Genomic DNA, 26,053 nt, shown 5'->3' with positions numbered 1-26,053 from the left:
CATTGACTTTAATTATATTCTATTTGCTCACCTGATATCAAAGAGGTTTTCATTCAAACTCATTTAGACCTTGAAAAGAATTCCTAATGTCTTTATGAATGGGAAATTAGGTGTAGTGGGCAGAAGTTGCTCAGAGCTCAGGCACCATTAAAGTCTTAAGTGATTCATACGGCTAATGTCACTGATAGAGTGTTATACGTCTTCTCTTATTTATTTATCATTATTTTTACAATGTGACGACTATTTGAAACTTCAAGAAATATTCAAAACTTCCTGTACAGCCTGAGGCTTTAGATTCAGGCGGATGAGGGTCAGTGTTCCCTGATATAGAAAGGGTTAGATGCAACAGTCCAGGCTGACAGTAAACAGTTGTTAAATTGCTAAGAAGTAGGTAACAGTTTCATTGTCTGTGGGGATGGTCAGGAGGTAAATGGGAGTGGATTTCAGAACTAGGAAGCTTGAACTTCCCATGTCTGCTACCCTGCGGTTCCTAGAGGGCTGAATGGCCGCTGAAGGATGCTTCTCAGGTGAGGGATGAACAGGCAGTGCCTGTCCCAGAGGATGATTAGTAAAACAAACCCCCATGTCTCAAAATTCACAGGGACCTCAAGTGGCAGCATGGTTTAAGTATTGGGAATAGCACTGCTAGCTCTCCTGAGAGGTCCTGGAGGGGTCACGGTCCTTCCATTTGACTGAGAGTTAAAGAATGAAATATTGTGACTTCAGGGTGTTCCCCCCCCCACTGGAGAATGTCATCTCTGTCCTAATATTTAAATATGTAAAATATTTGCTTTATATTGTGGTGTGACCCTCCTGCTACCGGAGGAGAAATAACTACATCTGACTCCCTATCACTGACACAGCTGTCAGCCTCTTTACTTTGTGTTCCTCTTATTTCTAATGCGATTATTTTCATGACGAAGCTACTTGTAACAGTCTCCAGTTACTGAATTGTAGAATTTCATTTAAGGAAAGTGAAAGATTTTATAATATATGTATTTATATATTTATATTTTAGAAAGTCTGGTCACATCCAGGAAGGAAAAGGAAAGTTAGGGCTGAGGAAGGAAGCTTGTTAAGCTCAGAGCCTCATGCAGTTGCTTTCCAGACAGCAGCCTCTTCCGAAATGTTGAAGGGAACGCTGGAGGATCTAGAATGATGCAAAATTAAAGAAAAAAAAAGTCACCTCAGCCGGCCACCTTCCATTCCTGTCAGATGTCTTTATGGTCAGCCCTCTGAGGGAAATCACCTTTATCTCGTTAGAAAACTGTCAACTGTTATTTGGAAGCGGGGAACACCCTTTTGGGTTTGTGGAAACCACTTTGCAGAACTGCCAGGAGGGTCCACTAGCCGGGTGTAAGCACATCCCTTGCAACATTGATATTTTATAGAGAGCTGATCCTCCCAATAACATTTCCTTTTTACACCTTGGCATTTATTCAGTGTAGTTGGAGACTTAAAAAAAAAAAAAAAAAAATCCATTATGCTCCTAAGTAAGAAGTGCATTCTCAGTACCAGGTAACGTCTAGATGAGAATTAAAAAAAAAAAAGTTCCCTCTCTCTCTTCCGTCACTTCATGGCAACCGTAAGCCCTTAAGTCTAGTTATCTGTTTTCAGTGTATTCCAATTCCTACTTCAGTCATTTTACTTAGCTCTTACTTACTACTGCTTCCTGGAGGAAACAGCGCCCATCAATCATTACCCACTGTAGTCGTCATCTCCATAGTTTTCCACCTGAGCCGGCACCTTGCTCTGGAATGCAGCTCTCATGAAGTAGTGCTTAAGATACACTTCTGTCCCACGCCCCACTCTGTCTGAAGACTTGGCAGGAGTCTGCCTGATTATCAGGAACAATGCAGGGTTAAATGCCAGGTGGCACGGCGGCCAGGGCAGGGTACAGCAGGTGGGAGAGATGGGAAAGTGTGTAGCTGTTGATTACGGGTTGACCCGTGTTTTTCTGTGCCTCACTCAAATGCCAGAAGCCATGGGAAAGTGCGCCGTGTGTTCTTGGAAAGCTTGTCACCGAGATTTGCATGAGCGCCGTAGGTTAGAGAGGCAGATGCGAAGACCCGTCTGGTTTTGAGCATCTCACCCTTCTTAGAGTTTGGGGGGCTGTGTCACATGCATTTTGTTCAGGACACACTCACAGAGCAACATCCCCCAAGTGATGCCACGTTTTCATTGTCTTCCCTTCCCACTTCCCCCCTTCAGCCACCTCAGGTGTCTGTCGTATCACACAGGTGCGTGCGTGCGTGCTGGGTTCTGGACACCACCCCATGAGAGATCTCTTTAAAAGGTGTAACGGGTAGGTGCTGCTGAGTTCGTGAGTCTGTTTATGCCTGTGTCTTGGCGAGGTTAACCAAGACCGTGGGCCATAAAGGGACCTAGGCCAAGCTCTCAGTTTTCCTGTGCTAACTCAGTGTGTCCCGGGGTGGGGGTGGGGGTGGGGGGGGGGTATGGCAGTGATCTTAAGAGATGCTCGGTGATGTACCAACGTGTAAGTTGTGCGCCTCTTTGTTGAAACGTGTTGGTGGTTAGGAAATTTATGGAGACCTTTCAAAGCCTCCCTTAATTCTGTTCTCGATGGCTTAGCCCCTCGTGGTGGCATCCTCAGCCAACGTAGCATATAAGATTCAAAGGCCGTGTAGATGCAATAGACCAAGAGGTATTGCTGGAGCAAGAAGGGAGAAAAGAGAGAAAACCACTAAGGACCAGTGCTCAGTGCCTGTTTAGGTTTGCTTCTGGAGAACGCCTTCTGTTCCTTCGTGTGAATCGAGGGTCCTTTCCCCCCTGTCTGACTCCGAGTTCGGCCCTGCAGTCTGGAAGCTGCCTTGCCTTTTCTCTAATGCCATCTCCCCCTTCTCTTGACTTACTAGCTGAGAGTTCCCCATCTCCTCTGGAGATCCTGTGGCTGGCGTATGGTGCTGCTTGTCCAATAGGGGGGTGTGCGTTTCTCCACATCAGTGTCCTTTTCTCTTGGAGGCTGACAGTGAAACCCCAGCAGCACTGCCAGCCTTTGCCTGCTGAGGACTCGCAGCCTCCAACTTGCTCCCAGCTCTTGCGCCTGCCTTGTGGCATTGTATTCTGCACATTGGGCTGCCGGGAAGACCAGACCGAGACAAGATTTAGAAGGATTCTGGTGAGAACTCTTTCAGAGGGCTATGGAATTTTAAGAGAATTGTGGTAAACAAACAGAATTGCAGCGTCAACAAAGATAATTAGCATAAACAATGTCGTTTTAGGACAGGTGGTTTTAAAAAAACAAACAAAACAAACAAACAAACAAACAAACAAAAAGAAAAACCCAAATATGAACCCAATTTGAATTCTGCCAATTTGGAACCATTGGACCTTAATCTGCAGCTCAGGAGTGCTACCCAGGTTTGTTGATGAACTTGTTAAAATTCATCTTTTCTGTTTCCTTTTGTATCATTTTTCCGGTCATTGTGGCCTTTTGTCAACCGGCTTGAAAGTAATTAATCTATTACAAGGTGGTTTAAGGACCTGTATATTCAGAAAACATGACAGAAGCAAAAGGAAAAACAAAAGCCTCTGGGTGTTTATAGACAGATCAGGTCAGTCGTGGAGTCTGCAATGAGTTCCGGCTGGGGCTTGACTCCTTGTGTCCTGAGTCTCCAAACCTTGCTCTTTCTCTCTTTGATCTAAGTATCATTTGGATAATTCAGCTCGGCTGTATTATTGATACATTTGTCATTGCCTCGTTATTCTGAGTCGCTGCTACTTTTTTTCTCTGGCTCTGGCTCGGCAGTGGGTGCACGCATGTGTTCCCCAGGCTGCCTCTCCTCGATGCTTTGCTCTGTAACTTGGGGAAGGGGGCATGGCAGGGACTCCGGGGATCGAGTACTATGGGGCTGCTAGTCACTGTGAGCGGCATTGTCTAACCCTACTATGCTGTCACTATGAATTTAAATCTGCAGTCGTTCAGGCTTATTACTAAATGACGTTTTTCGTAATGCCTTGCATGGAAATGTTTTGACTTAAATGAAATGTGGAGTGTGGGTGAACGAAAAGCTGTTTATTTTTCCTGCGTTAAGGATGAAAAGTTCTTTATCAGAGTTGAGAGATTTTTTTTCCCCCTCCTCTCGAGTTCTCTTGGAGAAGGAAGACCTGGGGTTCCAAATGTGCTTCTCTGGTAGTCTGGTGGCCCTTCTCCTTGGGGAAACTGAACTAGGAGCATTTGTGAATGAGTTTTAGTTTCTTGGAGTTATAAAAATGTGTGTAAACTAGTAAAGAGTGCCTCATTCATGTGCTGTGGAGATTTCTCGTACTTTACGGACAAAAATAATTTGGCTACTAACGAACTGGGGCTACCTGCCAGTCTCACTGCGTACGGTAGGTAAGGGGAGCGCTAGTGAGAAAAGCTGCTGGCAGCCACGCGGGAAAGTTTCACGTGTGGTCGTGTTTCTATTTCTGCCCCTCACATCTCTGAAAGAATGTGTGTTTTAGAAAAGGAAATGTTCAAACACGGCAGACACGCTGTCTTACGCAGTCCTGTGTAGAGCCACCCGGCTCTCTCACTGCAGAGGTACCTGGATGCCACCTGCCTCACCGTGCCTGCTCACCTCGGTCTCCCTCCACGGAGACCTCCGAGTCAGAGACACGGAATAGAAACACAGGAAGACGTGAACTTGAGGACAGAGAGTATTCTCTAAAAGCCTCTTGCACCGGAAGGTGTGACGTCGTCAGGGTGGGAGAGACAGGTCAGCTAGAGCTGTGAGCATTTGTGAGAGTCTGAGGTCACGAGGCTGAGTTTGAGTTTGAGGCTGTGCCTTCTCATCTGGGATTTCAGGAACACGGTTAAGGAAAGACATGAAAGGGTTAACTTGCTTTGTCTATCTTTAAAACAATTTTTTTCTTTTAATTTTTTTTTTTACTTTTAATTTTTTTTTTTAATTCTTATTTCTGAAACCAGAGGGAAAAGAGACAGACGAGCAAATTGTGTTTTATTGGTACACATGTTTGGTGGAAATTTGTTTCAAAATTGGTTGCCAGTGGGGACTAAGGAAGGAGAGACCAAAGGGATAGTAGGCTCTCTGAGAGCTCCTCTGTGACTTTTGCAGAGAGTCTGTTGAAATCTCATTTTAATAATAATAATTATTATCATCATCATTATCTATATATGTGATGAAAGGGCTCCCAGTGGGTACAAAGCACAGACACAGGAAATGGCGTGCTTTATATGAAAGCAGAGAGTGAGAAGGTGCTACCCTGTGGCACTGAATTTCACCTCCCAGTAATATGGATCTCTTCACAAAGTTCCAGATCGAGCTGGCTCTAATTGTGGAGCTGAAACAATTCTTTGTTGGCTACAATTCTTCCTCTTGTGTATTTACTCTGTGTCAGAGTCTCTTGGGCAAGAGTCTACAAAGTCCATGACTGTCTCTTATTTTGTTTCCTCACTGCTTCCCCTGTACCCATGTCTTGTTGTTTTATTTTCCCTTTTAGAATATTTGCTACAGTGTTTCATAACATGTTTGAAATGGGATTGCAAGAAGATGTCACCTAAAGTTGAGGTTAGCAACTCAGCTTGCCTTTCAGTCTCCTTCAACTGCTCTGGCTGCCCCGTTGTCTAGTAGAGGGAGAAATGGGCCTGTGGTCAAGCTCTTCCAGCTCTGTTAACCCAGGGATTCACCTTCTATCCTGTGTTAATCATAACGGAGCCTACAGCAGCCGACTGCCATCCCTGTAGCATCTCAACATAAGGGAACCTTGAATAGGCAAAGTCCCGGTCCCTACAACACCTGGGGACGGATGAGCAGAGATGAAATGAGTTGTTTCCCATTTCTCCATTTCCCTTATTACCTAATCAGAGCTAAATTTGTGAATTGTTTCTAGATCCTGGAGGATTATGGGATAAGTGTCTTGGTAAGGTATTGTTTTAAGAACCTTAGAATTACTGGAGAAATAAAATGGATCTGATTTGGCCGATCAACAGTTTAAGGACATTTAACGTTTTAAAAACATTTTTCTATGGAAACAGAAGCAGATCCAAAGGACACAGAGGGCGGTTTAGAGAATCTTATGATGAAACACAGTGTTTATACTTTTATGAGTAGATTAAGAAATATTTGGAAGTGACTAGGAGTGAAAGGGTTATTTGGGGGAAGTACTGTAATTATTCCCATATACCCAGATTGGAATTAAGAGAAGCCATTAAACTTACCAAGCAGTTGACAGCTTAAACAAGTCCCACTCAATTCTGATACAGCAGTTTGGGGAAGATGACCCTGAGAGGGAGAAATCTTTCCTAGAATACAAACAAGATCGATCCTTGTCTCTCCCACAGGAGGATTTCATGCAGGTACATCGAGACTTAGACAGTTACCCTAGCTCTATTAACCCAGAGCGGGTGCTGTGGGGCGTAGGGAGTGGGCATTTAAAGCTGACGAGGTGAGGAGGACTGAGGCTTGCTTCTGTAACATTTGGGGACAGTTGAGATTCCCCGTTCAGATAATAAGAAAGTTAGTTAGAAGCTCTGCGTATGTATAACAGTATTTTGTCAATTTTAAGGTATCCTCCCCCCTCCGCCCCATCCATAAAAACAGAAGCCTTTTATTTTCTAGTTTGGCAAAGGATTTAATTTGTCTACCTCCTTGCTGATGTTTGGAGTATAGTGTAGGAGACAGTTAGTCGTTCGACATGGCATCGTGAATTTTCCATTTCTTTCAAACTAAGGCCTCCTGGATCCTTTCATGTGGGCTAGAGCAATAGGCTAAGGTTTCCAAAAAAAAAAAAAAAAAAAAAAAAAAATCTCTCCACTTCAAAATTTTTTTCACTTAGAAATATATTTGAAAGGTTCCCAGCTCCTGATACTAGTGGTCAAAATTTTATTCTCTTGTGTGGAGATGGAGTATGTGTCATAGCTAGTCTTTACACGTGTGGAGTCACAACGGTTGACTTTCGAATTAGGCACCATTGTACAGACGCAAGTCACCATGGTGCATCTCATCTAAGTGCCGTGAATGGTTCTTATTCAGAGTGGAGTGACAGATATTTTTAAAAGTTATGTCACATAGGTCAAAAAACCCATCAAACCCATATTTTATATGCATCAAACTCTCGAGTGCTTTAGGTCACCCTTTCCTGCCAATAATAAACACCATTAAGGTAAGTTGTACATGTGTGACGAGCAAAAGAAGGAACATGCCAAGGGATGCTGGGAAGACACAGGCAGGAGATAGTGGCCTGGATGCTGACAGTGTATTCACAAGAGGAACCATAATAAGATTAGATATTCACACAGAGATATGGGCAGTGTAGGTCTCGGTATGGATAAATAAAACACTGAGCTGTGAGGGAGCAAGATTAAGGAAGATTAAGAACAAGTGACCAGAGGGGAACTTGAAGTGTTTCTCCAACTGGATGAAAGAATTGTCAGCACTGATGCCAGACTAGCCAAGAGCACAGGCTAGCCAAGAGCACAGGCTAGCCAACAGTGTGGGCATCACTTGGTGCTCAGGGATTTCGAGAAGAGAAACAGTCAAACCTCTCTGACAAGGAGGATTCTAGCAACCGAAGACAGAGTATTACAGAGTTGCTCCGTCTGAGAGGATGAGTGTTCCATATTGTTAATAATTCACATTTGGCAGCTTGCACGCTGGTTGATTAAAAACACCATTTGAATGGGGGGGGGATGTGTAGTTCTACCCTTAGAGGCATTATCTTTGCTATCTAGCTAGGGACCTTTTGTATTATTTCTACCTTCAAAATATGTTGTTGGTCATGAACGAGTTGAACGAATTAAGTTTTAAACATAGAGTCATATATTTCAGATAACGTAGGAAGCGTCCATCGACAAATTGTTTCTTGGCTTGATGGTCACAATACTTTTTACACTGCTGTGAATTTAGGGAAATATGAGCTTTATTTCTCCCATTCCCTTTGTGAAGATGTAAAATTTCACCTAGGAAACCCAAACTGCTTTTAGCATTGTGGCCTAAGAAAAATGTGCGAATACCCTCCTCTTAAACTGGGGGACAACCTGTATGGGGGGCCGCTGGTCTACTCGCTGCTGATGTGTCTGATGGCCTAGCATTTAGTTATATATGAGGTTGGCATATGTTCCCACTTCTAAATCAGGAATTAAAACGTTGTGATGCACGGATCCTTCAGTCCTTGGGTTTCAGCATCTATGAAATGGGCTTAAAAAAAATCACTGTAAAAATATCTGCCCTACCCTCTAAAGGATCTTGCTTACACATACAAAGCTTTAGCAAAACCTTCAGGTGTTTCCAAATGCAGTCCATTGAATTCATATTTTCATAAATGTGAGCTTACTATCTGGAAAATGAGAAGTAATCTGGATGTTAATAAAATTATTCATTTTTTATGATAAAGACACCTTTCAAGGTGTCTTAAAACTACTTTCACATAAATGATTCCTGTAAGGAACTGGTTGGCCAATACCTCACTTTTACTGTCCAAATAATTACCATTCTTGAAATACCTCTAACGACTGATTCCCACTAACTTATGTGTCAATCCCAGCACTACAACTTCAGTTATGTCTGTTTGCCACTCTAAGTAAACATCGCAAACACACCTTGCCTTAATTCCTTTATTTTTTTGTGTGTAGAAAATCTGATACACTAACTGTTGTTTTGGTAACTTTTGGCATACCAAGTCTATTTTCAAATGTCACATCTAACAAATCTTTAAGCTAGGTAATTAAATTGTGTTTGCATACAACTACAAGAATGGATGACTTTAAAGAAAAAAATATCAAACAATAACAAAAAGCAGTGATTTTTCCGTGAATGAAGGAAACACACACACACACACACACACACACACACACACACACACACACCACACCACACCAGTGCTTCTTAAATTAGTGTTCTTGAGAGTAGTTTAATCTTGAGAAAATATTAGGTGACTTACAGAAATGGTTATTTAAGTCCCATGCCCACAGCAAAAGCAGGAGGGAGAATCTCCTCCTCATTTTGAATGTGGGATGAACGAAGGGGAAACACAGATTTCTTTTTCTGTGGGCAGCTTAGGATAAGTGACAGAAATCACCCAAGAAACAGGGCCCATATTTTTTGATATAAAATTGTTTTCCACTGATATAATCTGTTGAAAGCCAGGAGCCATCCAAAGTGCTGATACCAATTTGAGGAGATCATCTTTTGCCTTAATTATACATCTGGGAAATGTTAGCTGAACATTTTGTGGAGAACACGGAATACCTTACTTACCAGTTGTCTAAAACACCGCTAATGATCAACTCGGTGCCAGTGTTTTGATGGCTCGAGCCTTGGAGGAGCAAGGATACAAGGAGCACAGTTGGAAAAAAAGCACACATTTTACACAAAACAGATTTCAACCATCTGCTTGGCGCTGAAGTGTGCGACTATAGGCAGTATATGAAAGAGACCACTGTCCACGTTATGAATGGTATCGCGTTCATTGGAACCTGAGAGAAACCATAGGATTCGGGAAAGCGTGTAGAACCAATGATTCTCTCCAGCTAAATAACAAAAACAAGGACCTCAGCCAAAATTTTGTTCTCTCCGCAATCTCTCCTACGTTTTCCTCTCCTAGCAAAAGTGGCTTTTGCTAATAAACCATGCCCCAGTGATACAATCAGGGTATTAAAGACACCAGACAGCCCTCCGCATGGGACCCCAGGGAGGGGAGCCCCAGATGGCTATGAGATACAAGACTGTTTGCTTTGGGAATAGGTGAGATCCCCAAATCTGTCACCCGAGTTCTGGGCTCAGCATCAAATCAGCCTGTAGGTCAAGGGCCCAGACATACTTCCGGGTTTTCCCATTGCTTCTGAGCTTATCAGAGGGATGCTTGGGTCACCACAGCAGAGGGGGAATCACGAGAGTGGGCAAAATGAGATCACGTGATATATTTCCTTTACCGCAAAGCAAGAAGGGGATCCCCGCAGCGCAGAGGCGACTGTCCGTTAACAGCGATTAGATGGTTTACAGGTGTAGACTTTACAGAGATGATAGGACATCCCTGAGCACCTTGCAGACAAAAATGGTTCTTGTAAAGGATCCTCTTACCAGTTGCGAAACATCCTTTAGCTGATGTTTTCATTTCTAAATATTAGGAAAATAAAGCTCCTAGCATTGGGTTCTCTTACTGAATCATCTGGTTTACCCATATGGATTGAATGGTAGCCACTGAAAAATGTTCTGGCCCTCTATGAAAAAGTTATGTAGTGCTATATTAAGAAATATTCCCAGAACCCCAACTAATCAATGCTTTCAACATGGCATCCAGTACCCAGTGCCCCTGCTGAGTGCTTGAAACGCAGCTAATGTAAGCGAGGTGAGCACACACTGGATCCAAGAAATCCAGAAGAATCTGAAGGGTTTTCATTCTTTTCCTTCTATTCCTCATTCTGTATTGCCAGGCCACTTGGAACTGCAGGCTTAAGAGATACCATTAAAAATTATTTTCATATATATTTTTTTGCGACGTTGGTTGCGACTACCAGGAAGTCTAAGGTTCCATCTCCAGGGCTCATATTCTTGGCTTGTTTTATATTTCTGTTGGATAGTGCTGTATCTCTTCTGGGGGTGAAGGAAGGTGAGGACACTTCGATCTGCGCCTGGAGTCTAGAGGTTCCCAGTTAGGCGGGGTAGCCAGACGGATTTCAGGATTTGCTATTTCTCTTCCTCCTTAGTTCTACAAGAAGGCGACGTTTGACACTTATGTGTAATACGCCTTTTACCTGAATGTGCTGTCAGCTGTAGACCTGGATGGAGTCGCGAGGGCAGGGGGGATGCTTGAGGACTGGATTGGCTCTTTTAGAGGACAGGGAAGGGAGTGACTGTCCCCTACGATGCCACCGTGCACAGCTCTCCCTGTCCTCTTGTGGGTTAAGGGAGTGTGTGGTTGGGAGGCAAACCTTCAGCTTTTGTCTCCCAGCTGATGCCGCGCATTACTTTCCGAATTGACCCACGAGATGCCATCCGAGCTCCCGCTCCATGCATATGGAGACGCACTTATAAATATAGATGTAAAGATAGCACAAGCGCTCGGCATGTACGCGTTACGTGCCAGACTCCGAGGCGCTTTGAATGCCTTCTTTATTCTGTGTTCACGACTCGCTCCTCTATCATCTTCTCCTAACCTCACACAGGCGGGAGGGGGGTGGGGGGAGCACACAGAGCGAGTTCCTAATATTCCCTTAGGTATTTACATCTGGGTGTGGCTTATCAACCCTCCAGAACCTCCCCATTTACTAATTTTACTGTTTTTATTGCTCTGTCTTATTTTAACTTACTTTGTGGCTTTGGGAGCCCAACCAAGGGCCTCACAGATCCAAGATAAGATGTTTTCTTGAACTATAGCCCCAGTGTTAAAGGTTTCATTCACACTGTCACCCTATTATTGATTTAGGAAATAAAGTGTTCCTATAACTTTAGAATTTAATGTATGTTCTGGAGGAAAACTATCTTTAGGTATTTTATGAATATATTTGCTTTAAATGCTGGCTGTGCACTTAAACTAATGCATTAGAAATGTCACTCACTGATTGGGACATTAATTAATTAATTAATTAATTAACTGTTGCTTTAGTTTTGTTTTTTTTGAGGTAAGGCGCTCTCTCTCTCTCTCTCTCTCTCTCTCTCTCTCTCTCTCTCTCTCTCTCTCTCTCTCTCTCTCTCTCTCTCTCTCTCTCTCAGCCCTGGCTGTCCCAGAACTCACTGTGTACTTCAGGTTCTTCTCAGATTTGCAATGATCCTCCTGCCTCTATTTTTCCACTGCTGGGATTGCGAGTGTTTGCAACCACATTTGGACTGCAATGTTAAGTTCTAGAAACCCGTCTTTTAAAAATAAATTTATTTATAGTGTAAGCTAGGACGCCCAGTAGATTCCTGGGTCTATCCTGCAGATGCTTGTTCGACATTCTCCCTGCTTTAAATCCACACATGGATTTAAAGTCCCTTTCTGGGACTGTGAAACTATAAGCGCTCTCTCTCTCTCTCTCTCTCTCTCTCTCTCTCTCTCTCTCTCCCTCTCTCTCTCTCTCCCATCTCTCTCTCTGTCTCTGTCTCTTTCTCTGTCCCTCTCTTTCTCTCTTTCTCTCCCTCTCCCCTCCTCCTTTTATCCTCATCCTCCCCATCCCCATCCTCCTCCTCTCCCTCGATCTCTTACTATCAGTACCTTTAACACGCATCGTGTACTGAACTCAAGTCTTTACACAAGGAGCCTATCTTGTTAGAAATGGTATCTGATCATTTTGTGAACTCAGCAGCCAGACAACTTCTTTATAGCATCCTAAGTTGTACATATGTGAGTGTTGACGTCTTACCTGGTGATATGAATATCTAAACATATTTTATTAATTGGCTGACCATGGGGCATTTATTAAATGTGAGATTAATCCTCTGGAGAAAGTTGTGACCGCCATCTGCTCTCTGGGTAAAGTAATGGTAGTACTGAGTAGAAACTTACATTGAGTCTGACAGTAAACCATCCAATCAGTGACACAGTGGGGGCTTCCTAGAAACAGGAAAGCATTTGAGGTCGGAATTTGTCCTCATGGTTTTCAACCAGTGGATTTTTCAGTTTTAGTGCTAGATTCCTAGACACTACTGTAGGCTTGAAGGGACCCATGTCTTCTTCTTTGTTTTATATTTGATCCAAAGATTTGGAGAGGCTGTAAGAAGCCCCTGGAAAGCTCCACTGTGTTCATCCATTCATGGGGAGGTGACCTTTCCCAGCTGAATAAATTCCACATGGCACCAGCTCTTTATCTATAAAGTCTCTACCACCATACTCTCCGTTGATAGGTCACTTCCTCTGCTCAGAGAAGAAGTCAAACCTTGTATGGTAACCAATGCCTTATTCCCAGGACTCAGAAGGCAGAAGGTTTTTGTCTCTGTGAGTTCAAGGCCAGCATGGTCTACAGAGTGAGATGACATAGTGAGATCCTGTCAACACAGTAAAAAGGAAAAAGGAAAAGAAATTGCATCTACTTTAGCTTCTTGAGGAAATGCTCAAGATGATGTTTCCTTAACTGATGCTAATAGCTCAGAAAGGCTTCCCAGAATATTCCATGTGCAGGTAATGTTGGGCGCATACAAATAAAAATACAGAATACTTAGCACATTTCTCTGCTCTGGCTCTGAATAGACTCTGACCTGCTTCCTAAGAGAGCAGCAGCATCCATCACCACATACCCTTTAGGCTTGACTTTCATCCCCTAAAGGGATATATTTTACACACACACACACACACACACACACACACACACACACACACACACACACACGTTTGAATCATAAATCTATATTATAGACTTTAACATACATGTTTATTCTATGTATGTATAGATATGTTTAAGTGGATATGTTATATGCAATCTGTATAAAACAGTAAACCTATGCATAGAGATATGTGTGCATTTGGTTTACATGTGCAAATACATGTATAGATCATATGTATCTGTGCAGTGTTAATGTATACATGCAGTATGTATATATGATATGTAAAATTTAGTTCTTGGACATGTGTCATATGTACAAATGCATACATTGATAATGTATACAATATCAATACATTGCATATGTATGCATAATATAAAAAGTGACATATTTCATATATATGTGTGGCTGCATTTGCATGGTATAAATTTAATGATTTTTCTTTTATATAAAGCGAAGACCTCGGCTGAGAGTACCTCTGAGTTCTCTGCAGCCATGGTGAGTTATTTTCTGGTGAGAAACAGCTTGGGGTTTTATCAGGTCTTTGCAGTTGCTCTAGAGAAGCCCTGGTGTCTGAAGGGTGATTTGTTTTATGGATATTTAATATGTGTTTAATAGAAGAGGGGCAGAGGAATCGAGAGCCCTCATTCACACAGCCGTTTTTAGTAGAGACCAAACAAGAGAAAGAACGCTGGGTGGTAATAAACTTAGTCGGAGACGGCACGTCTATAAGTAGCTAAACTAATGTTTGCCAGGTATGTAGATTTCTTGGTGGAAGGATACAGGCAGAGATCTAAGAAAAGGCTAACTAGTCCTGTAAACCATCTCCTTTAAATAGCAGCTCTTACATCCAGGCTGTTCCTAAGAGACAGGGAACAATTAGTTCTTGACTGCGTTGCATTCTTTGCCTAGCTTTGAGGGCCCTCCCACCTCTGTCCTTAAAGTGACTCCAGGTTTCAGAGCGAACGCAGTCAAACCAAGACAGGCTTCCACGCGGACAAGGTCTGAGAGCTGGAGGACGCACTGTAGAGGGGACACGCGTTGTTAAAGCTGCCGGTGCCGGTGGACGGGAGGTCTTTTGTGGTTCCGAGAAACACTTGTCCCTCAGCGTACCCTCAAACATGTCTGACTTACTGCAGTAACCTGAGTGGGTCTTTGACATTCTCCAGGGACTTGCCTGAGCTTGTGCGTGGTGTCCACTCAGCAGCACCCATAACTCAGCTGACTCCTCCGGAAGTGTGTCGTGAGCATTTGCTGTGTGGACACTATGTCTGCTGCGGGAAGGGACTGGTCACTGTGAAGGAGAAGAGTGAGGAAACCCACGGCTGCTGTTGGAAGGGATGGTAGTCTTCACTTTCATTGAACAGATCGAGAATCTCCTTTTTAAAATACCACAGCTTCTATAAATCAGAAAAGGCTTGCCCCCGACACTGATTTGGTCTTTTGTTTTTAATGGTGGCATAGTTGTTCTCAGAACGTTGTTTACAAAGGTGGTTCCTTGTGGGCACCATTGGTTTATCGGACTCATCAGCCCACGGGACTATTTTGTTTTAAGTTTAAGAATCAAAATGCAATCATTCTTAAATGAACGCCGAGTTAGTCAAATCCAGAAACAATAATTTGCTCTCTTGTTGTATACATCGATTTACATGTGCAGCTGGTCATGTGGGAGAGCTATATATGTGATCACATGTGGTGATACGTGATTAGCCCCTCCTTAATCAATCTCCACCTTATATTTTGAGGCATGGGATCTCATGAACTTGCATCTCTTGATTCCCAAGCTGGCCCTCTGGATCATATCTCCACCTCCCCAGTGCTGGGATCACAGAGGCACGGGGACGGTGCCACCGTGCTAGGTTTTAAACTCGGATCCTGTTCTCACGTGGTATGCATTCTGCAAGGCTCTATCCTCCAACACCTTTCATTCTTTTTCTAATTGCCATACATATACAGCCACCAAACTAGACAAGATGGATGAAGCAAAGAAGTGCAGGCTGACAGGAACCGGATGTAGATATCTCCTGAGAGACACAGCCAGAATATGGCAAATACGTAGGTGAATGCCAGCAGCAAACCACTGAACTGAGAACGGGACCCCCATTGAAGGAATCAGAGAAAGGACTGGAAGAGCCTGAAGGGGCTCGAGACCCCATATGAACAACAATGCCAACCAACCAGAGCTTCCAGGGACTAAGCCACTACCCAGAGACTATACATGAACTGACCCTGGGCTCCAACCTCATAGGTAGCAATGAATAGCCTAGTAAGAGCACCAGTGGAAGGGAAGCCCTTGGTCCTGCCAAGACTAAACCCCCAGTGATTGTGATTGTTGGAGGGAGAGCGGTAATGGGGGGAGGATGGGGAGGCCATCAACCCATATTGAAGGGGAGTGGGAGGGGTTAGGGAGATGTTGGCCTGGAAACCGGGAAAGGGAATAACAATTGAAATGTAAATAAGAAATACCCAATTTAATAAAGATGGAAAAAAATAAACTTAGGTGCACAGAGTGACTTAAGAACCAACAAATTCCACCAGCAACCTTACTCTCTGTCCTTCGGATCTTTTTTTTTTAAAGTCACTTAAACGTTTGGTTAAGGGCTAACACCCTTAATAAGCGTGAGCTTCTCCTTGTTAACACTGCTCTATCAGGAGAGTTAATACCCACACAGTACTGATGCATAAAACTCAGCCTGGGGTCACTTTTTCTGATGGTCTCCATGACGCTTTAGATATTTCTGTACGTAAGGATTGATTCTGCCTTAGGCCTTTCTTTCTTCCTCTCTGTGAAGCAGAAGTGTTCTCTCTTGGTCTGGGGTTGACGTGGACACTCAGAAAACAGTGCAGGGATGCAGCACACTTTATCTGTCACTCACGATCACAGACTGCAATTCTACAATTAGAGCACTGCGTTGATGGTGATGGAGCTCTGACCAGCACAGAGCCTGCTTGTCTTAGGCAGCACTCAAGGGGGAAGTGGGTTTCCTACATGTCAGAGGCAGTCACGGCTTACCCAGAAAGTCACCTGACCATAGACCCCAAATGTTTTTGCAGGCCATTTAAGAAACCGGTTCTTAAGTTTGTGCTCAAGGTGTCAGGTCTGAAGTCACACTTAAAGCATGCCTTGTTCAATTTTCATACAAAACCACGTGTCAGCTATACCAGAGAAAACAGATTCACCTGCATCGTTGATTGCCGTTCTCACAAGCTAGAGATGTTCTCACAAGTTAGCACTGGTGTTCATTGTGTGTCTGGAAATGTTTTATATTACCAGTGATTTTCTGCCTTGACTCTTATCACCTTAAAATATATGTCAAAAGCCTAGGGTGTTGTTCAGTTGGGAAGTGAGTGCTTGCCTGGCCAAGGGAAGGTCATGGATTGTGTGCATACACACACACACACATACACACACACACACACACAAACACACACGCACACAAACACACACAGACAAACACACATGCACACACAGACACATACAAACACACACACACAAGACACACACAAACACACACACGACACACACATACACAAACACACACACACACACACCATATTTCATTGTCTCATTGTGTATATGTGTGTACCCATATGGATGTGTGGCCATATGTGTGTGTACCCATGCATGGTGTGTATAGACTGCTGTGTTATATATATGCCAGGTAGATTCCCTTGAGCAAGTTGTTTCTATCTCTGCCACAGTTTACTTGTTTGTACACATTTAGGATAAAATGCTTGCTACACAAATGTTACTTTGCAGATGACCAGAAAGAGTCACAGGCAAGACCTTGCACACTGCCCAGGGGGTTTAGTCTATACGAAGTCTGGATCGCAGTATCATGGGAGGACACGAGCTGCCCTTCTGCCAGATCCTACACTGCAAGTTTTCTTTCGCACCCCACTCCCACCCCATCTCCCGATAATGGTCAGGGAGTTCTTGTGCCACTCCTATGAGTGTGTTCTTCAGAATTCAGAAAGTCAGTCCTGACATATTCCTTGTCTTTGGTAGATTAGGAAAAAGGCATTTTGTGGTCAAAGCATCAATGACATTCACCCTTGCAGATTTCCGCATCTAGGCACATGTTAAACTGTGTGGATGGATGCAAAAGGGAAGCCTACCTGGCAGTCCTGGACAGTTCGTGGAACAAAGTCGGCCCCACCAACCGAACAATTGAGCCCGTTTCCCCGCACTGGACAGCCAGCTCCTCACATGACTCAGCAGCGTTTACCTCTGTGGCTGTTCCCTTGCTACCCATGCTCTTCATCCCACTGAGGTCTGGGAGAGAGGGAAGCTCAAGGCCTGGAGCTCAGTGAGAGCCGAAAGAGGTGTTGTGTGGCCAGGATAAGTACAGTGGAGCGACTTTGGCGAAGGCTGGTGTCCACAGCCTGTGGATTCTCCTTTTGATGAAATGTGACCACTGAAGAATGATTTGATTCAATTAAACCCTTAAGATGTCATTATCCTGTTCATTGGTGGAGCACGATAAACCTCATTGCGAAGTACTAAATATAACTTTTTTTTTTGTTGGTTCAATACAAGCTGTCATGTTATGTTAGGGCTCAAAAATAGCAGTTCTAAAGATAGATTTTTCAAATGTATTAGATATCCTTAGGTAAAACCCAGCCTGCTCATAAAAGCTAAGACTGCCTCGTAAGCGTAGATGACACTCACTGTTACGTGTGCTGTTTAAGTACACTTTGCTGCTTTAACACCAGCGGCGGCTTCTCCTATCTCTGTTCCCTCTCTCTCTTTCGGTAAAGTCTTGTTTTTTTCAGGCTTAAAGGTTAGTTTTCTTTTCTCTATTAGTTATTCCTTTTTAAAACGTTTACATATAGATCAGTCCTGTGAAGTACGAACTTTGCAGGCTCCTGGATTTAATTACCCATCCAGTATTGCCGGTCCGGTCCTATAGAATTCTTTCTGAGGCCAGAGTTTCTGACCAGGGGGGTCAGTGGGGCAGCATAGCTCCCGCTGAGTGCCTCGGCTGATGCCTCTGTTCTTCTCATACCATCAATACTGAACTCTTCATTTCACTCTGTCAGAGGATTGAGATTTTTATAGCATCCTGTTGATTTGACAGATGTGACTGGGGCAGGGGTGGGGGGCAATCCTTATTCATAGATGAAGGACCTTCCGGTGTTAAAAGATTCTCTACACAGAACCCTTCAGATTTTAGGACAATTAGACATGAAGATTTTCAATGTTTTAATTTTGTTCATGCTTTAAAAATCGCAAAGGTTAATTTAATACAGATTTTTTAAAAAAATTGGTTGCTATTACTTTAGTGATTAAATTTATTTATCGCAAATTAATAGCAACCAATTGTTTATGGGGTGACAATTTTAAGATAGTAATGGATAACAGATGGATTAATTTTAAGACGTGTATGTGAGGCCTATTTCCCTCTTTCTTTCTCTCTTTCTTTCTTTCTCTCTTTCTTTCTTTCTTTCTTTCTTTCTTTCTTTCTTTCTCTCTTTCTTTCTTTCTCTCTCTCTCTTTCTTTCTTTCTCTCTTTCTTTCTTTCTTTCTTCCTTTCCTTTTATTTCTTATGTTTATTTGCTTTTTCCTGCTAAATTACTTAGGCTTCCAGGCTGGCCTTGAAGTTGCCCTGACTTTCAGGCTCTTTAAACTTGGGATCTCTTGTTTCAGCCTCTGGGACAGGTGGACTCTCATCCCCTTCCAGGCTTCCTTTAGGTTTCTAGGTAGGAGCCCCACTGTCAGCCACTGGTTATTACCTGATATGTTTAGTAGCTATAGGACCTGGGATTCTTAAAGATTCAATAAAATAAATGGTAAAAAACCAGAAGGATAGAAATGTCAAGCCCTACTCTCGCGAAAGTACAATAAACACTGATTTCCTTTCCAGAATAGATCACCACTTTGTATATATAATAAATGATGAGGAATTAAAAACCTGTAGTTATTTTATAATAGATATGTGCGTTTCTGGGCTGTTTCAACAGAGAGGGATATAAACATGTAAAATCACCAGATACTTCGATGCTAATTAGGGATGTCAGAGGAGAAAGCCTGGAGAGGTAGACGTCTATTTAACTTAGAATGTTACTTGTTTGTTTCTGCAAAACTCCTTGGCCACACAGGGGCAAGCTCCATCAATGTTGAGATGAAGACTTTCTGGATTCCTTCCTTAGTGGAGGCCTCTTATCAGAGTTGTTGGACGTGACTGCTGGATTATTTTGGCTTCTTGGAAGCCCTACAAATCTAGTACTCTTCCTGGACCATGGTTCCCCGAGACTTTTTGACTTCCTGCGACATCTTCCTATGGGCTGACCTGCCTCCTAAGAGGTTTTTGTTGCCCAGCCTCATAGCCCACATCGGTTGGGTGTACACTCCATCACCATCTCATGGATGGACATGGTGTCAACTCTCCAACCTCTAATGAGTGTTTAGGAAAAAAGGGATTTCAAGTTGAGCGTCTTGGTAGCTTTGCAAGGCATGCACTGTGCAGTGTGTGACTCATAGTATCGACACCCCAAAAAGATATAGAGTCTAGATTAAGCCATAGCCTAGTCATTAAGCATAGGTCAAAGAAGACCATGAATGCTTCTTGGAGACAATGCTAAAAGAGGTAGTGTTCAGGGTACCTTTTAAGCTAGATTCCAAAGGCAGGAGAGATGGCCTTCCAGTTCAAGGTGGGGCCTGTCTTTCTTTTTTTGGAATAAAATCTAGATGGATAATTTATCCTTGAATTATGGTTGGGGAGAGATTGTCTCACTATTACACAGTCCATGAGTCACTACTGTTTGCCTCGGCCATCATCTTAATAAGGTGACAGAAATAACATTAATTATGGGAAATATTGTGTCATGGTCTTGGGTTGTGTAGTCACACATGCACATGCATATACAAACAGAATTCAAAATGGGAGAAAGAAAGGGGCAAGGGGCGAGGAAGGGAGAGAGTGGGTGTTTCCCTTTACAGATACAGTGAAGAAGGAGACGGGGGAGATAGCATGTCCACAGTGATGTGCTGTGGATTTCTCTCCAGAGCTACAAACTCCCAAAGTAAACACAATCCTTTTTTTTAACCCCCAAAGCAGGACCAGGACGTCCCTACATGAGTTTGGGTAATTTTTGTTCAGCAAGGACAAACCAGTTGCTATGACTTTAAGGGCAGTGAGAAGAAGGTTGTCAATCCTTAAGAGCTTTTGAAGTGTGTGTGTGAGTTCATGTTTGTGAGTATGAATATGGCCGTGACACACACACGCAGGTTAGAAGTTAACAATGGGTGTAGGTCTCCATCTTCCAGCTTGTTTGAGATGGGATCGCCTTATTAGTATGTATACAAGGTGAGCCGGCTCACAAACTCTGGGATATTCTCCTGTCTTTATCTTCCATCTGAACACGAGAGTTTTGGGATTATAGGTATGTGTTCTAACAGTTCATCTTGTGTAGGTTCTGGGGATCCAAACTTAGTCCCTCAGGCTTCCATGACGACTTTATCCATTGTGACATCTCCCCAGTACTTCTAAAAGAACTTCTTTCAGAGCTCAAACATATAATCTAGACTTAATATTTTTAGACAAACAAAGCAGGTGCTGTCTACTTTAAAAAAAATGAAGTTATGGAGTTATTTTAATTTAGCCCCGATGTGTACTAGCTGGGTTCTTTGTTTCTCTTTCACCTTCTCCACTGACGATGACAGACAGAGATTGTGGAGATGGACAGCCCGTGCTCTGGGACGGTCTTCTTAGGGTCCCTGGAGGACACAGAGGTGTCCTCTGGTGTTGCTAAGATGTGAGTTTTGTATGTATCTCTGTTTCTAAGTAGGCAGAAACTAACCCATACACTGCATTACACCTTCCAAAACATTTCTGGACTCCTCCATGATGTTTCCGTGGGTCAGAAATGTGTGTGTCAGTAGTTAAATATATACCGCTTGCTACTGCGGGGGAGTGGGGGAGGGGATGTTGGTCCTTTGCTGACTGTGCCTCATCCTGAGATCCTGGTGTCTGCTTGGAAGCAACAATTAAAAGCAGTTTAAAAGCCATGAGTTGATAGGATGTCGTGTCTTTTCCCTTGATTACCAGACTGACAAGCAGGGATGCCCTTTTCTCTGCCCTTCCAGTCTCATGTGTTAGAAGTTCAATGAGAAACAAAAGCCAGAGTGGCTTAGAGGTGGGGTGGCTTAGTGGTAGGGATCTTACCTAGCATGTAAAAGGCCCAGCACCGTGGAGTAAAGAACACACTTTCTCAGGGTAGTTTCCATTAATTATTTATTTGATGAGGGAAGCCATTTTTGCACTGGAAGTTTTACCATTGACTCCAAAATTGAAATGGCCACATAAAAAGTCCGGAGGTGGAGCCTGAGGGATCCCAGTCTATTACCAGGTCCCATAGAAGAGGTAATAGAAACAGGCTAATGGCTAATCCTAACATCAGGTCACAGGAGTGTGGGGGTGAGTCCCATTGCAGACTGTCACTCTCCTTATTGAGTCTGTCCTCACAGAATGTGCAGGGTGACACTCGGCTGCCCGGTCAGGGTTGGGGATTGGTTGCTCGAGGCACACATCCTAACCGACAGGTGCCGGGCGAAGCTCCGTTCTAATCAATTCTCATTTTCACATTGGTTTTTTTCCTTGGTTTTCCTGGGGATTCAATGAAAGAGCCGAGCACAGGAAACAGTGGGAGAATAACACACCGGAGCGTGGCTTCTGTCAGTGTCTTTCCAAGATCACCCTGTTTAAAAGAAAGAATGCTAAAGAGCTCACTCTCGTGTCCTCGGGGACCGATGGGTTGCTCTGAGCAAGCATGGTCTAATCTTGATAGGAAATCTAGGAATAGCCAGGCCTACACTGTGGACCCCTACCTCAAAAAGGGGGAAAATAAACCAACAGATGACTTGTACGGATCTCTTTGGGTGACATCGCTTGTTGCATAGGACCCACATTCTGAAGCAGCACAGCGTGGCAACATTGTTAAAACCCTAGATGTAGAAGCATCATTGTAGCAATGGCTTCCTTTACAGAGCCACGAACCAATTGCTTGGATCTATCCTCCGTCTTCATACTCAACCTGACTTTGGAGTTTCCAGTTCTCTATCAGCACATAACACATCACATTTCTAAGTTTCTCCCGCTGTTTAAGAGTGGAGCAGTCTCAGCTATGTGTCAGGCACCGTCGAGGCATGAACCACTGTCCTGTCATCTCTGTTTCAGGCAGCGTTAGAATGGCACAAATGTGTCACCTGCTCTTAAGTAAAAATTGATGCTGTTCCTTAAAGTGACTCACAGGTAATCCTTACAGCATTATCAAGATGTTGTCTGCCTTTCTTGATATTTGAAAAGTCCCAAGTCCTCGCAGCGACACCAGAGCAGAGTAGTGTGCTGATGTGTGAGGTTGTCGTGTTTGGTTTCTGGCTGCAGTATGATGTCACACTGCTGTAGTAATTAGACGATCTCAAGGCCATGGTATCATAGTCATATGGGCCTGATACTCAGGGAGTATATCAGGACTTAGAATTCCATGAGAGAAGACTGAAAGAGGTTTAAAATGAAAACTACATGGATTTAAACATGCACGCTTAATGAGACTTGGCTTTAAGTTCAAAATGTTGCTCCTGGTGTTTGCTCTAAAGGTCAGCAACAATTACATACTGTGTGTATATGCATTCGCTTATACATACAGATGTGTACAGAGACATATGTACCTAAAACCATCAGTCAACAATACTTTTGGCTGTATTTATTTTGTGAATTCCTGTGATCTTAACATTTTTCTTTAGGTTTATATTTTTGTAAATATTTATGCATTCTGTGTCAGTATAACAAGTGTCAAAAGAGAGTTAAGGGTGTTGTTCAGTTTATAATGTGATTGCCGAAGATGAAGGTTCAATTCCCAGAACGCCTAGGAAAAGCCAGGTGTGGCGATGCTCCCTTGAAGTCCCAGCGCTGGGGAGGCAGAGATGGGATGATCCCTGTTCCTGTCAGACAGTCTAGCCTAAACACACAGGCTGCTGGTCAGTAACACACCCTGTCTCACAATGGATGTGGAGTAACAAGGAGCATGGGGAGGAAGGATACCTGAGAATCACCTCTTCTCATTGCACAGACACACACGCACACACAAATGCACACACACACACCACACACACACAGCAACAAGCATGATTATTTAAACTAAATCATGGACATGCCTAGTGCTTCATTTCAGTACAATTTGGTAACTACTTGTTTGCCGATTCAAAACTAATTACGTCAATATTTATGGAAAAGGAGAATCCTCATTCTGAACCTATCTTGGTGAGAGTAGAATTGTGGAAGTAAATGCCACAGACTATGTTACCCATAATAGACACCCACAGATTGTTGTGGAGACTTAGAGGACATAAAGACTCTAGGTTGAGACCCAGAGAGGACCAAAGAGCTGTAGAGTACTTGGTAAAGAAAGGAAGGAGGGACATTCAAGAGAACAGTTGTGCATAGGAAGATGAGGTAAGAGGCTATCCTGATTAAGGCGTGCCCAAAACATTGTGCTACAAGTGGACAGTTTGGATGGCTGGGGTGAGGATTGGGATGGGGGATGGAATCTTTGAGCTTAGAAGGCTTGGGGTGTGTGGGAAGGATGAGCCTTTGAACTTAGAGCACAGAGTGGGTCACAGGATCTAGGCTTATGATCTCTTGTTGTGGTGCCACTCAGTGATTTCAGCAATTCAAGGAGTGCAGGACCCTCTTCAGGTATAGTGCTCGATACAACTTGGAGTTCAATGGTATACATTTAGTTAGAACTCGGCTTCTGGGGATAACATGTATCTGGGTATTTTTGTCAGTTCCCACTTGTAGGTCAGTCTATGGCTACTGTATATTTCTTTGTTTATAATCTGTATTTGTTTATCAATGTATCAATAGACATCTCATTGTCTTTTGAAATACTTCCCTCAATGGAATAGGAAGGGTGGCGTATTCTCTCCGTAACTTCCACACAACCTGCCTTTCTCCTCAGAAACACGCATTTGAGCAGAGTTTCTGCTTACTTGTGAGCTGGTGGGTGCATAACTGAAGAATCATCTGTCTTCATTTCCACGTGCCACACACAATATCAAGGCGCCAGAAAGACTTACCAAGTGTATCAGGCCTTAAAGCTTGCTATGGATTTGATGGACGCTGAACATCATTAGTGCACAACGTATGTGACCAGTGTCACCTGTGCATGTGATGAACACTGTGCCCCCAGGGTCTCACTCTCTCTGCCGTCTCGAAAATCTGCTCCCCTGACAACTACACATGGGAAGCAAACATAGGAAACCAGAGAGAGAAAACGAGAGAGGGAGAGAGGAAGAGAGGGAGAGAGGAAGAGAGGGAGAGAGAGAGATTTGTGTCAACGGCCATGAGAACAGACGTTCTGTTCCAATCTTTGTATTTATACAAGTGGAGAGATTTGTTGTTGCTGTGTTGTTTTTATACCAAATCTAAGGTTTATTTTGTGAGTTGACAATTTTACGTTTAAGAGGGATGTGGCTGTGGATTCCAAAGTCATCTCAGTGATATTTCTGCATGCTGAAGGATAGATTGGTCATCAGTGGCAGACTGCATTAGATATTTCGTTCTTTGCTATTTTTTTCTTTCTTTTCTCTTCCTTTTCTTTTTTAATCAAGGCTGAACCGGAAGCAGTGCTGGCAGCCATCACACTGGGTGGAATTCAGGAGGAGGTATGCTAGGGGCCAGAACAAAGGTCCCTTTGGTCTTTTATTTTAAAGAGCCACACACTCACTAGCTTCCTGTCTGACAGAACTGGGGAGCCCGGCGAAAATTTGTTCAGGGTTTTCAGTAGTGCATTTCTTAGTGGTAGAGGCTGCGATCAGTCCCGTTTTATTCTTTGAAACAATTCTTACAGTCTTGAGAGTTAGGGATTGCTGTTTTGGATAGAGTGAGGGAGTTTTACTTTGGAAAAAAAAATAAATTAGTAATGGAGTTGAGGGAAGGAAAAGATAGAACAGCTTTCCTCGCTTCCGGTTTGGATCTTGCTGGTGGCTCTGCCGCTTTGCCTGCAGCAATGGGTTTTGCCAGAACTCCGGGAAAAACAAAAGCTAAAATGGCAACATCTCCCAGGAAAATCTGTAAGATTGTAGCAAGGCTGGGCGGCAGGGGCTGCGAGTTGGAGAGCAGATGCCTTCGGTCTGAGTTGCCGTCCTTACAGTCTGTTTGCTTTCTTGCTTTGAAATATTTTTTGTTTCTACCTCCTTGGTTTACAGAGAGCCGAGGCGGCTCGTTCTTGTTGTTGTTTTGAAATGTAAGTTTGCCAACAAGTGAGACAGAAAATAACTGCTGTGACAGACATGTCCCCTAAGACCTTTGCTTCTAAAGGAAACGCCTCTGCTTCTTGTCTAAAAACAGAGGACCCAACACTAGAATACTAATTGTTGTTTCAGTCTGTGGCACGATATGAAAATGTAAAATTTTGTCTTTGGACTACTAGTTTTTTAAGGTCATATCAACTTGGAGGTCTCAGGGAAATAGTCCTTCTGCTTCCATAATTTGCCTGTTTTTTTTTTTTTTTTTTTTTTTAATTCCTAGGGTAGGCATTGTGCAAGGGTTGAACGGCTGCTTTGAATTCTCCTTATGAACGGAAATTTGAGGTTTCTAAAATGCCCCTATTTAATCACGCTCAGCCCCCTCTGATTGACGCTCCTCTCCTGCTGATTATTTTATACTTCTTTATTAGGTTCCTCTGGCAGGGCCAGAGTCCATTTTAACTTAAGTTTGCTTTGAAAGAATGTAGGAAGTAGGAGGATTGGATATCGGAACTGTTTCTGACTGCAAATGAAATCACTGTTGGAGATAATTGGGATTGCAACATAGTAACTATTTTGTGCATCACACACCCAGTCCACCCAA

General features: G+C 43.3%; 1 protein-coding gene across 1 annotated transcript in view; it reads left to right on the top strand.

Moving 5' to 3' along the window:
* Nucleotides 1–1,033: 1,033 nt before the first annotated feature.
* The window catches only part of Sox5 (SRY-box transcription factor 5), a 369,147-nt gene continuing 344,127 nt past the window's right edge, over nucleotides 1,034–26,053 (top strand). The window contains exon 1 of the mRNA XM_032905393.1: nucleotides 1,034–2,240. Within this exon, the coding sequence (XP_032761284.1) occupies nucleotides 2,122–2,240 (119 nt within the window). The 5' untranslated portion in view covers nucleotides 1,034–2,121. The remainder of the gene's footprint in view (nucleotides 2,241–26,053) is intronic.

Source organism: Rattus rattus, chromosome 6 (genome assembly GCF_011064425.1).
Source record: "Rattus rattus isolate New Zealand chromosome 6, Rrattus_CSIRO_v1, whole genome shotgun sequence".
NCBI lineage: Eukaryota > Metazoa > Chordata > Mammalia > Rodentia > Muridae > Rattus > Rattus rattus.
This window is presented reverse-complemented; position numbering and strand designations above follow the sequence as displayed.